Source organism: Vollenhovia emeryi, unplaced genomic scaffold (genome assembly GCF_000949405.1).
Source record: "Vollenhovia emeryi isolate VEMERY1.0 unplaced genomic scaffold, V.emery_V1.0 DF939253.1, whole genome shotgun sequence".
NCBI classification, from domain to species: Eukaryota; Metazoa; Arthropoda; class Insecta; order Hymenoptera; family Formicidae; genus Vollenhovia; species Vollenhovia emeryi.
In genome coordinates this window covers 397441-411507 of record NW_011967113.1, presented here as the reverse complement: position 1 = coordinate 411507, position 14067 = coordinate 397441, and the positions used below count along the sequence as shown (strand labels likewise).

General features: G+C 40.3%; 1 protein-coding gene across 2 annotated transcripts in view; it reads left to right on the top strand.

The window, feature by feature from the left end:
- Positions 1-381: 381 nt before the first annotated feature.
- The window catches only part of LOC105559819 (zinc finger protein 423-like), a 23736-nt gene continuing 10050 nt past the window's right edge, over positions 382-14067 (top strand). The window contains exons 1-2 of one of the 2 annotated variants that reach the window (XM_012008422.1): positions 382-1437; positions 1901-1990. In XM_012008422.1, coding sequence (XP_011863812.1) covers positions 1931-1990 — 60 coding nt within the window. In that variant the 5' untranslated portion in view covers positions 382-1437; positions 1901-1930. Of the gene's footprint in view, positions 1448-1900; positions 1991-14067 lie in introns of both variants that reach the window. The other variant, XM_012008423.1, reaches the window with a different exon arrangement.

Genomic DNA, 14067 nt, shown 5'->3' with positions numbered 1-14067 from the left:
CTCTCTCTCTCTCTCTCTCTCTCTCTCCCTCCTCTCTCTCTCTCTTCTCTCTCTCTCTCTCTCTCTCTCCCCCTCCGCTCTCCCACTCTCTCACTGTCTCACTCTCTCATTGTCTCACTCTCTCACTCCCTCACTCACACACGCGCGCGCACCCCCCCTCCCTCCTCTCTCTCTCTCTCTCTCTCTCTCTCCCCCCAACTCTATTATATATAATTTATGTACAACTTTAATATTAATGAAATATTTTTAGTAATAAGAAATATATTCGATTTCTTTAAAGTAGGTAACACTAATTCAATAATAAAAAATTAATATGTTTATAAACGTCGTAATAATATATTAAAAATTTAAGATAATGAATTTCAACTTGGATGTATGTACGTTGAATGTCCGTAGGATATATTATGAGGATATCCCTATTATATCAAAAAAGGATATCCTATTTAAGTTCCATTTAAGTCCCGGGACGTATGGACGTAAATGGGACTTAAAATGTATATCCATGGGACATCTAGTGCTGTGTGGGTGAATACCGGCCTATATATAGAAGTTTGTGAGTTCGGCATTCAGCCGGCGTCGGGCAGTATTAAAGTTAGAAAACGATAGTCTCGAGCGCTACCCCCAGCCTGTCCCTTCCGCATGCTCAGCTGCTTGGCAGCAGCGACGCAAGTTCCGCTGTTCTTACAGCACGCTGTGGTCGGAGAGGGGATAACGCATCAAGCGAGCAACCATGTCGCTGGGCTTTGGCCTGAAGTGCCGAGCTCACACACACACGGCTGCTCGCTTGTGAGCGTATCTCCTTTCTGACTACAGCGTGCTGTAAGAACAGTGGAGTTTACATCGTTGCCTGGCAGAGCATTTAGCGATTCTTATAAGGTTCATGGATATTACCGACCGAGTGAACCACATCAATCATGCAGTACATCTAGATGACCGATCGAGTCAACCACGGCAATCATGTAGTACATACAGATAACCGACAGAGTCAACTATTGTACACGCACGGTCGTAAAGACATATTCGACTGTGGTGGACTGTGTCGTACGCGGTACTTGATCAGTTCACCGCCATTTTGTGTTGTCAATGTGCTGTGACACGGTGGCTGTACGGTATACTGTAGATTGTTGATTACGGTTGGTGTTGCAAAGTTACTTGTGATTTGTGCGATACCTGATTTGCGTTAGCATTCCGTACGTTTAGTGATTTGAGAACAAAATAAGTGCTGAACTTACGTAAACGTTCTGTTCAACGGTTCAACACATCTGCATTCTGATGGGTGTCTCGTGCTCCGAGCGACTCCCAACAACGTTTTATGGAATTCTTAGACGAAAATCGTCTACGGCTTGAATCCGACCGCACACACAAGTTAATTACTGTATGAACTTCCGATCGGAGACAGGAGCCAGGAGCCAAAAAATTAAAGAAGTCTGCATTCAGGTACAGCAATGTAAATGTTATAAAATATTCTATAAACATTATTATTTTATTTCAAATATTAATGTAATTTGCTATATGCAACTTTTATATATATATATAATGTATATACATATTTTTAATGAAAGGATCATTTGTTTTTGTCTAAGCATGAGATAAATCTTGAAAATTATATGTATATAATTCAACACATTAAAGTATTTCTAGAACAATCTGCTTAAATATAATAGATTTTATATTGTATAGTGCACATGTATGTATTGTGTACTTAGATTGTGCTTTTAGACTAAAAAGCTTGTTAATCTCTTTTGGTAAAGCAATTGTGTAATGCTAATGCATAATTTTTTAGTAGACAACCTGTTAAATTCCTTAATTTGAATTTTTAATTGAATAATTTCTTTGCACAAGTGCTTGTGAACATGTTCTTAAATGATTTTAATATAACATATAATTTAATATGTTGCAGAAGAAATAAGTGTACTTGTGATGTCTCGACATGGCTAGAGTTCAACCATTCAAAAGAGCTGTGGACGCTATAGTCATCTATACAAAACCAGTAGGTACTTGTTTAATAAGTATATACATATAACTTGATGCGTAAGTAACAGGAGAGCTATACAGATTTTTACCTAATATGCAGGATGTTTCATAAAAACTATATAGGATTCAAGATCTTTCATTTATATCTATCATTTATTTTCAGTTATTTGTTTATATTATATTGTGTTAATACTTATTCTACTGTACTGCGTCAACCTTTCAATTTTTAATTTATATTTTGTGCATACAATTCCTACAATTATTGTTTGAATATGAAGTTCAGAAGCGAGTCATTAATCTCAAGAAATGTCTCATCAATTAGTGCAATCAGTGCATTAAACATGAATTTAATTTTTATCATACAAAAGTTTTTGGATTTAAAGTATCTTTAATTTTACACAATACATTTGACATTTTACAATCTATAAATAGTTGTCTATTGTTTTTCTCTTTTAAAATTGTTTCTTATTCACTGGACGTTACGATTTTACTACTTTTTTCCACACTTTTTGAAAATTTTGTCACTCAAAGTTGTTTTAGTAATTTAAAACATAAAAATTACAAACGTTTCGGTCTTTAGACCATCCTCAGTGTATAAAAAGAAGAAGAGTAAAAGAAAATAATTTAAATATAAAAGTCAAAGGTTAAAACGTTTGTAATTTTTATGTTTTAAATAAACTAAACTTATACTATTGTGACACTAACACCTAGTCAAGGCTCTTAGCCTTTTTATTCATTGATATTTATTCGTCAGAGCCGTATTCTCTTATTAACAATGTTTTATGTTTTAAATCTTTGTCTTAAAGTAATGCACAATGACTGTCTTATGACTAAGCCAATCTCGGAATTATATTAGTATCTTAAGACGGTTCTGAAGTAAGAACGGACAATGAGTCAGCAGACCCACATTCCAGATCGATTTCTAAAGCGTTGTTTCCTCTTCCCCCACTACCGCTCAAAGCTCGACGGCCGAATTGAGCGCGCATGTACGCATATGGCGCTATGCATCATGAACCTCAATTCTGTGTACTACATATTGGTACTTACCTACCATGTGATTTAGTCGGTATAGTAGGAAACGCGAGATAACTTATCAGGTAGTTTCCTACTTTACTATTGTTACATCGTAGTTCTCATTGAGATCCTTCATACTCTCTCAGGTAATACTGAGAGAGCCTCTCACTCTCCATTTGTGATAAAAATTCACAGGATCGTCTATTTTGGCCTGTAAAAAATATCTGCAAGTTAAAATCGTCGCTCGGCACTAATAAGACAGCTATGAATTGTTAAAATCTGACAGTTGTGGGGTTAGGATACCTGTCGTATCGACACCAACCGATGTTATACGGGAGCGGCGCAGACTGAGGCCTTAGGGTGCTTTCACATGGAGCGTAAATTGCGTAGCGTAACCTGCGTATCACGAGACACGGTAGTGTCTCGCGCCAAGTGTAAGCGCAGCTAGTACCGCGCGCGCGAGACAGACCGTGTAAGTTTACGCGAGTACACGACTTGACGGGCCCTCAGATTTTTGGATCTCAACAATGGCTGATCCCACGAACTTGAGACTGCGCTTAATCGATAGCTTGGGTACGATTTGCATAATAAAAGTATTTTTACTTTTTTCCTACGTGCCCCATGAGTAGAGATATTGCAATGCAAAGTCCACGAGTCTGAATTTTTACGTAATTTTTATTAAGAAACATCGTCATCGTGGTCGTCGTCGTGGTCGTCGTCGTGGTCAACCAGGCCAAAATCCATCTCACTTTTCTGTCGCAACATGGCATTGGCGTTGCTGTCGTATGACAGCGTATGACAGGTATCCTATCCTAACCTTTTTTTCTCCGAGAGGGGAAAACGCATTTACGTATACCATCAGGCCGGTCCTGGATGGTTATGCCGGACTCACCCGTGAAGCGGGAATACCAGCTAAAAACCCCTCGGTAAAAATGTCGACTAGGGGACCCCGCTCCTACGAACTTGACCTTGTCACATATATATGTGACAATATTGTCAAGGACACCTTACTGAGTAACGTAAAAAAGGTTTTAGCCGTCGCTCGCTGTTCGTAAAAAAGTTATTGCCAAAAATTTTCATAAACACGTAAGTTGCAAGTGCGTTTAGCACAGCGCGCTACGCGCGCCTTACCCCCTCCCATCCCGCCTCCTCCCCCTCCCGCCCCCTCCCCCGTCCCACCTGCTTCCTCTCTTCTACCCCTCCTCATTCACTCACTGTTTGTTTCCAATTACCGTGTATGTCATCGTTTTCCTATTTATCGCTCTATGTCGTGTTTTTTAAAAAATATTTTAATTATCCTTCCAGGTCGTGGTTTTTATATATTAATTTTTCATTTCTTTGCAGTTATTTTTTTATTAATATCTTTTTGATAAACAACGAACGACGGCTAAAACTTTTTATACGTTACTCGGAGCGATGACACAACATAACAATTTCGTAAAATCGAACCATACTTTTATGACACTATTTAATACGTTGTGTTAAGTACGATCTCTCCCTGTTTGTGTAGCGAACGGATTCGTCAACATTTGTATTGAGACGTTTAAAGGTTGTCGTCGTTGTTCTTAGCGTTTGAGTAGTATAGCTCGTTCATATATAAGGTGGTATCATCATAGATAGGGTGGTAAGTTGGAAGTGCGGGGAAGGAGGTGGGGAGAGAGAGCAGGTGGGGTGGGGGGGGGGAGCGGGAAGGGACGGGGGTGGGGCGCGCGTAGCGCGCCGTACTAACGCACTTGCAACTTACACATAAACCAAACTTTTTTCCTAATAACTTTTTAACGAACAACAAGCGACGGCTGAAACCTTTTTTACGTTACTCAGTTAGGTGTCCTTGACAACATATGTCAAGGTCAAGTTCGTAGGAGCGGGGTCCCCTATTCGGCATTTTTACCGTTGTCTTATTAATGCCGAGTGACGATTTTAACTGATCCTTTAAACTACTTGGCGTTGCCCGTTAGTGTTAAGGGGATGAAATCAAAAGTGAAATGTCCAGTTTCATGGTAGTCCATGTTTTCCGCAAGGTCGTGAAGAGTAATTATGCCAAATTTGGTTAAGATCAGTAAGAGTTTAAGAATAGTGTCAACGAAATAAAATCAGGAAAGGATAATGTCCAGACTTTAGGGTATCTATATTTTCCGCAGGATCCTAGACAATAATTAAAAATTGGATTTCTATCCGGTATTATCTGGAAGTGTTGTAGAAGTGAAATTGACTAGGGAACTTATTATGAATGGAATAGGATGAATGTTTTTAACTATGCAAGTAGAGTTTCTAACACACAAGCTATCACAATCTGACTATTTTATAAAGAGGGAGTACTGCTGGGGAAGAAGTTCCAATACAGTCCAACTGTTTACAGTTGATACAGACTAAGCATTGATACTTTTTAGGTAGATGATCTCAAATTACGAGAGTGAGTCAAAAATTATCTGCACTTTTCGTTCTACAATTTATTTACACAAAAATAGGGGTTCAATGTATACATCATTTTTCAACATAGTCTCCTCCCTTGGCAATGCACTTGGTCCAGCGGTCCACAATCTTGCGTATTCCTTCCAAGAAGAAGGTTTTCGATTGGTCGCAAAGCCACTTTTGCACCGCTTCCTGCACGTCTACGTCTGTAGAAAATTAGCGACCTCGCAAAGCATCCTTGAGCGGCCCAAACAGATGAAAGTCGGAGGGAGCAAGATCTGGGCTGCAGTAAACGGTGCAAAAGTGGCTTTGCGACCAACCGAAAATCTTCTTCTCGGAAGGAATATGCAAGCTTGTGGACGGCTAGACCAAGTGCATTGCCAAGGGAGGAGACTATGTTGAAAAATGGTGTACCAATTGAACCCCTATTTTTGTGTAAATAAATTGTAGAGCGAAAAGTGCAGATAATTTTTGACTCACCCTCGTACATCTGTGATCTTTTTAGAATTATATACGTGCTTAAATGGGTTGCTAGAGATCATGTTCGTTTCTATTTGCTCACTTCGAGACTAACCTGTTCGAGTACAGAGTAATGGAGGAGAATGTTTATATTATTTAAAGGAAGTCCTCTCCTGAATGATAGTTTATCAAATCATCGAGCAAACCGGTAAACATTACTTTGGAGTCGCACAGTTAGTGTATTGTTCGCTGCTTTGTTACGAAACATAATATATAGAGTATGCAAGTAAGGAAGGGTCAGAGTGCGGTCCTGGATAGCTTAGTTGAAAAAGAAATTGGCAAGCGAAAGGTTCCAGATTCAAATCTTGGTCTAGTTTCCTCTGTCTGATATATTTTCTCGCTCAAAGAATCATTACACAGCACCCGAGTGGAAATTTAATCTCACTGGTACCCAGTCATGAGCTAGCCAATGAGGATCCGGGCAGCCACTTTTGCCCGCTAGGAGCGCTAGGGAGCTGCCGACCAAAGGCGCGTCTGCTAGCCCATAAGTGATTACGGAACTGTTGGAGCCTTTGACTATATAATCATGGACTGCTAGTTACCCCCACTTTTCCTGTCTTTACAATGCTTTGCTGTCTAATGGACATGAAACGCGCCCTCAGGTCCTAAACGGCAGAAAATGGAAACATCAAGTGAGATTCCGATGGTAAATAGTGAGAAAAGAAGGTGTCATATATCACTATTCTACGATTTTTAGCAAATTATCTGTTTGGAGATCGCACGCGGTGAGAACGCTCACGCGTTACCTTTCTATAGTTTACGCTGGATACAATAGATTAATCTTAGCTTATATAAAACTAGCGAGGGGGGTTTGACATAGATCCGCGCTCGGGGGCCGATGGGCCGATGGGTCGATGGCGACAGGTTTTATCACGGGGGGCTTATCTGGTCCGATGAAGAATCGAGATGCTGGGCAGGGATGGTCGTGCGTCCGGAACGCCGACGAGACGTTGAGATGATCCGAGCGGTGTCGGTGAAGACGGCAACGGCCACGTAGACAACCGCGGCGACGGAGACAACAGTGGCGACGTAGACAACAGCGGCGGCGTAGACAACAGCGGCGGCGTAGACAACAGCGGCGGCGTAGACAACAGCGGCGGCGTAGACCACAGCGGCGGCGTAGACAACAGCGGCGGCGTAGACCACAGCGGCGAGTGATTTTCTGAGTGCGAGCGAGCGCACGGTTCTTACGGCCGAAGCCGTTATTTGCCTGGTGCGAGCGAGCGCACGGGTCCTTGCGGACGCACAGTCTTAGATGGCGGACAAGCGCCAGAGTCCTTACGGACACAGAGTCTTAGATGGCGGACAAGCGCCAGAGTCCTTACGGACACAGGGTCTTAGATGGCGGACAAGCGCCAGAGTCCTTACGGACACAGGGTCTTAGATGGCGGACAAGCGCCAGAGTCCTTACGGACACAGATAGCTTTCACTCGAGGGATGACGCAACTTATCGCGCGCTTCCCGACACACGTACATGCGTGACATGACGTACTGAGATACTGGCGTAACTGGTTGCCAAGTCCGAAAACGCTCGTCTATTACAGAGAGCGCGGACCCAAAAGAGAGCCCCGACGGTTAGTGGTACCAACCAATGGGGAACGTTGCCATGCGAAGCAGTGGCCAATCGTATGCGCTCGACAGGTAGGGAGCGCGGACCAATAAGGAGAGCCCGTATGCGTTGGGTAGCTGCAGAGCGCGAAGTTCGAAGTGAGCCCGCATTTCAATTTTCTTATTCGGGCCCGGTTCCGTCGTACGATTCTCCAAACATTATCAATCTGCTAAAAGTCGTAAAATAGTAGTGTGTGTGTTCAGGCAGTCTTGCTACCCTTGCTATTATACATTCTTACATTATAAGAAAAGAACGAATTAAATTTAAAAAGAATGAAATAAATACAGAATGTTAAATATGAAATATTTTATTATTTATTCAAACTAAAATATATGTTATGTAATATACAGGGTGTCAGACTCGTTTGTAGCCAATCTAAAAATTACGGTAGATTGGGTTAAACTGAGAAGAAGAGTCATGTACCGTTGTGCAAAATTAGCAATAGTTACCGCGTAATTGATAAAAACGTCTAGTTGAATGAACGCACAAGGAGCGAAAGGCCGGACCTGGCAGGCATTGAGTGACGAGCGACGTGACTCCACCTCTCGCTACTGTGTCCTAGGAGATATAAACAAATAAAGCATTTTGCATCCTCCGGGTCCAGCCTTTCGCTCCTTGTGCGTTCATTCGACTAGACGTTTTTATCAATTACGCGATAACTATTGCTAATTTTGTACAACGGTACATGACTCTTCTTCTCAGTTTAACCCAGTCTACCGCAATTTTTAGGTTGGCTACATACGAGTCTGACACCCTGTAAATTACATATACATATATTTTAGTTTAAATAAATAATAAAATAATTCATATTTAACATTCTGTATTTATTTCATTCTTTTTAAATTTAATTCGTTCTTTTCTTATAATGTAAGAATGTATAATAGCAAGGATAGCAAGACTGCCTGAACACACACACCACTATTTTACGACTTTTAGCAGATTGATAATTTGCTAGAAATCGTAGAATAGTGATATATGACACCTTCTTTTCTCACCATTTACCATCGGAATCTCACTTGATGTTTCCATTTTCTGCCGTTTAGGACCTGAGGGCGCGTTTCATGTCCATTAAATCGAAAAAAGCCAACTGGCAGTCCATGATTATATAGTCAAAGGTTGGAGCTAACACCGTTGTTCGGCAAAATGCCTATGTGCTGCGTGTTTAAATGTTCTAATATGGGTGGACACGAGTTTCCAAAAGACCCAGAGAGAAGGAAAAGATGGGTGATAACTGTAAAACGGGAAAAACCTACAACGCGCGCGCTGCCGCTGCAGCAGTCAATCTGACGTTAGGTCGGCATCTCGGTGCTGCCATCTGTCCTTAGCTTGTCGTTGCCGGATCATCATACGTGTCTTATGTTGCCCTTGTCTAGCCGAAGTAGATAGCGCTGAGACAGTAACGTAACGCTTTTAAATTTTAGGTACTGGACAAATATATTGTCTCATAGCGAACTGAGAAAAGTTACCTAGCTACTAGGTAGTGTAGTTTAGGCAACTATTAGACAATTTTTAGAAGATTATAGTTATATTAAAAATCCTTAATAATATTGAAGTATAACAAATGAGTATAGTAGCAGATTAATATGAATGTCTAGTAATTAGCTAGCCTGAACTAGATTAAAAATATATGAAAAATAAATTTGTACTTTTTTCACTGATGTATAATTCTTTTTACGTTTGTACTATAATACATATTTGTAATTTATTCTGAAAGTTTTTCTATTTAATTAAATTAATATATGCGTATTAATTACACAGCCCTACAAAAAAAGTTGTCTGGCCCTAAGACCAGACCAGTGTATTCTTATGTATTTTGACCCGCTGAATCTGAATCCGAGGTCAGAATTGAAGAATTACTAGCTTTAACGTCCCTAACCTCAAAAAACTTATAATTTCACGAAACGGGCACTTTTGCTAGACGTACCCACCCCTCGGTCTGCGGAACTAAAATAATATAAACATGTTTTTTTTAGTATTTTGACCCGCTGAATACGAATCCGTGGTCAGAAATGCTCCATCAGGTCTCAAATCCTTCCTAAACTAAAAAAATGCAATAAAATTCCTTCCTCCCCAACTGCTTCTTAAGCTATTTTCTTGATTTATGAAGCTCTACTACAAAATTCTTGATCAATCAAGAGTCTGCTAAAAAACGATTGAATTTTTTACTTTAAGTAGAGTATAAGTTTTTTCTTTACCTTGCAAAACAGTCTATTAGAGCTGCAAAAACATTTCAATCACTATCTCTGCTTGTGATATCGGACTCTTTTACTCTCAAAGGATCTGTGCAATGGTTTTCTCTTACGCTTCTTTCTCCTCGGTGATACTTCCCTTTTTAGCATCCAACAAAAGTCGGCCATCATATTTACGTCCCACCTCCCTTGATATCGACGCTCCATTTCTTGAATGTTCTGATGGAATCGTTCTCCGTGTTCCTCACTATAATCGCCTAGATTTTCTGGCAAGTAATCTACATGAGAATCAAAAAAATGCAGCTTTAGATTCATCAGGCAACCCATTCTTCTATAGTTTTCAACCATTTCAGACACTATTTCTTTGTACATTGGACTTTTGTAATTACCTAGGAAATTTTTGACGACATTTTTGAAACTCAACCAAGCAGCTTTCTCTGTATCATTCATCGTAGTAACAAAAGTTTCATCCCTCATCAGTGTTCTGATTATAGGTCCATCAAAGATTCCTTCCTTTAATTTTGCGTCGGAGATGTTCGTAAACTTTCCTTGAAGATATTGGAAGCATTTACCCTTTTTATCTAGAGCCTTAACCAATTGTTTGATTAGACCCAGTTTAATGTGAAGAGGTGGAAGTAGAACTTTTGAAGGATTAACTAAGGGGTCGTTTACAACGTTCATATGCCCAGGTCACAGTATAACCAGTATGTCTACTCTCTGTCGGCACCTTTGATCTGGGCGGTCTCAATTTTCCGCCATGTTTTTATTCTCGCCAATAGTGTATCAACGGCTAAAAGTGCCTGGGCCCTTTTCAGGATCGTATCCAGGAAAGGCGCATACCAACTAGTGTACATTATTTATTGTAAATGGAAATGGCCTATGAAAATTAATGTTCTAATAAAAGTAATTAATGTAGTTACTTGCTCCAACGTATAAAAGTATTTACGCGTTATTCGTCAACACTGCGAATTTTTCAATGTCACACCGACTTTGCACTAACACACGTACAAAAATCCTGTGATTGGTCAGAATAAAAATATGTCGGATGCGCAGTACGGATCGGCGCGAACGTGAAACAAAAGAGCGAGTGGGCATACTGGTTATACTGTGCCCAGGTTTTAAGGACGTTCTTGCTGGCTATACTTTTCTGTTGTAATGGTTCTAGCGATCTCTGCTGTCCCATTCGCACAAGAAGCACGTTTCTTCGTGAAGCCTGATTGTTGCCCCAATAATATAGTTAAAAGTTTTTAATCTCCACAAATTTGCCAGTTGTGCTCTGAGTACTTAATTTTCTCTAGAACTATTTTCAGTTTCTCATATTCTTCTTTTGTTACAACTGAATGCATTATAGGAACTGGAGCATACACATTTGTATTGTGTAGTAATACTGCTTTGAGGCTTCTTTTGGAAGAGTCAATAAACAACCTCCACTCATCGCTTTTATAGCAATTGGGTTTTAGTTCCTTCATTAATCCCTCGATGTCATGGCAATATACTAAAGATATATCTTTATCCTCATTAAAATATTTGCGAAATTCTTTCTCCTTATCACGATAGTAGGAAGATTTCACTTTCTTTGGTACTAACTTGTTTCCTTTCATCCAGGAAACAAGGTATTTAGCACTATCTTTAGGTAATCCTAAATCTCGAACTAAATCATTTAAGTCTTCTTGTTTAACATTTATAGTGTTTTTCTCCAAGGAAGAATATGTTTTATAGTAATCATGATCGTTTTCTTCACTGTCACTGTCGGTTGCAGCATCATTTTCAGATTCATGATTCGAATCTTGATCGATATCTATCTTTTCAAAATTGGAAGTCGAACTCGTAACCGTTGTCTGATCATGATCTGCGCTATCGCTGGCTGACACGAAACCATAGGTCTTGTTTGGCTTGAAACATTAGCATAAAAGCTTGACTTTCTTGAGGCATTTATTCTACTCAGATTTATCATACAAAAGTAACAATCTTCCAGATTTTGTGGCTTCTTCCACATGGCAGGTACTGTCATTGTCAGATATGACCTGTTAGTTTGCAGCTCTAATAGACTGTTTTGCAAGGTGAAGAAAAAACTTATACTCTACTTAAAGTAAAAAATTCAATCGTTTTTTAGCAGACTCTTGATTGATCAAGAATTTTGTAGTAGAACTTAATAAATCAAGAAAATAGCTCAAGAAGCAGTTGGGGGGGGGGAATTTTAATGCATTTTTTAATTTAGGGAGGATTTGAAACCTGATGGAGCATTTCTGACCACGGATTCGTATTCAGCGGGTCAAAATACTTCAAAAAACATGTTCATATTATTTTAGTTCCGCAGACCGAGGGGTGGATACGTCTAGCAAAAGTGCCCGTTTCGTGAAATTATGAGTTTTTTGAGGTTAGGGACGTTAAAGCTAGTAATTCTTCAATTCTGACCTTGGATTCAGATTCAGCGGGTCAAAATACATAAGAATACACTGGTCTGGTCTTAGGGCTAGACAACTTTTTTTTGTGGGGCTGTGTTATTTTTAAATTATTTCCGCTTACCGAAATCAAGATTCGAACCTAATACCACAGGCGCCGCTAGTGTTATGAAGTCGTTTACTTTATCCACTCTGCTACTGAGTATTTGTGACATTCAGATTTTTAATTATATGTTATAACATATAAAATACTAATTAGAATTCTTCAATGTTGCCAGCTGTAATTAACATCAATTTTTTCTTAACCATACCTGGCCTATTTAATAATACAGAAAATTTATTGCGAAAATGTACAGGGGGTTGGACAAAATAATGTGATCACTTGACTAACACACAATATTTGTTAATTAATAAGGTTTAGGTCCGCCGTTTGTTTTTAAGGCAGCTGTAATTTGTCGTGGAATAGATTCGTAGAGTGTACGGATATCCAACGGACTGTTGTCCCATTCTTCCACCAATACCTCCGTCAATTGCCTCAATGCTGATGGAGGTGGAAATCTGCTCCTCATTCTCTGTCCAAAACTCCCTATAGCGGCTCGATGATGTTAAGATCTGGCGATTGTGCTGGCCAGAGAAGATACTTGATAATATTCCGATGCTCCTCGAACCAAGACTAAACTTTTTTGGCCGTGTGTACGAACGCATTATCGTCTTGGAATATGACAGTGTTTGGCAGCAATATACTGGTCACAGTAAGAATTTCATCGTTGAGGATGTCGGGATATTCATTCGCAATAATACGGCCATTGAGGGTAATAATCGGGCTAGCGGAATACCATGATATAGCCGCCCAAATCATTACGGAGCCGCCCCCGTGCTCGACTGTGGGGAGTAGATCGTAGATTGGACTGCCTACTCTTTGGGAGTTCTTCTTTGGGAGTTCTCCATACATAAACCCGGTCGTTTGTAGGGAATAAAGTAAACGATGATTCATCGGACCATATCACATTCCATCATCAATTCTTCCAATCATCAATCATCCAAGTTTTATGATTGTGGCACTACTTCTTTCGCAGTTTCGTGTTGGCATCTGTTATAAGAGGTTTTGCATCAATGTGCGTAAAAGAACTGTCCAATTTAACAAACGCTGATTTAGAAAGATTTATTATTAACAAATTAGCAAAATTGCCAAACAGGGCTCTACATGCATACACGTGTGTCTGTGTGTTTTACATTATTCGATTACTCTGTGTCCAAAAGCAACGGTGTCCAATTGTACGGTGCGTATAAGAACTGTGTCCAAATGAACGGTGCGCAAAAGAACTGTGCGCAACATTATGTGTCTAATAGCACTGTGTGCAATTGCATCGTGTCCAATTGTTCTGTGCGCAATTGAGCCTCTCCCGTATAGTGCAGCTGCTAAGCACATCCGCTAAGAGCACCCCAATACATTTTCACCATTCGGCCTTCATGGATGTAGCGGTTCAGACCTAGAAAGTTTGATTCTGATCCTAGCCTAATTCTAATTTGCCCTAACACACATACACATATCCATGGACCTAAGAACAACGTGGACGGAGCATACACTATCCGTTAGGACATGGGGGGGTACAAGTTTAGCGGTAAAGGAAAAGTAAGTGCAGTCGGCGCAGATCGGACCACTTCGATTGAGTGAGTCCCGATTGCGCACATAACCGATCGGACACGGCAATATTTCCCGATCGGACACAGTCCCGATCGGACACAGGCCCGATCGGACACAGGCTCCATCGGACACAGGCCCGATCGCACACAGGCCCGATTGCACACAGGCCCGATCGCACACAGACCCGATCGCACACATTTTGTATCGGGTTTGTGTATTTCTGTAAAGCACAATATTCTTGTGTGCACAGAAATACGCAAACCCGATACAAAATGTGTGCGATCGGGTCTGTGTGCGATCGGG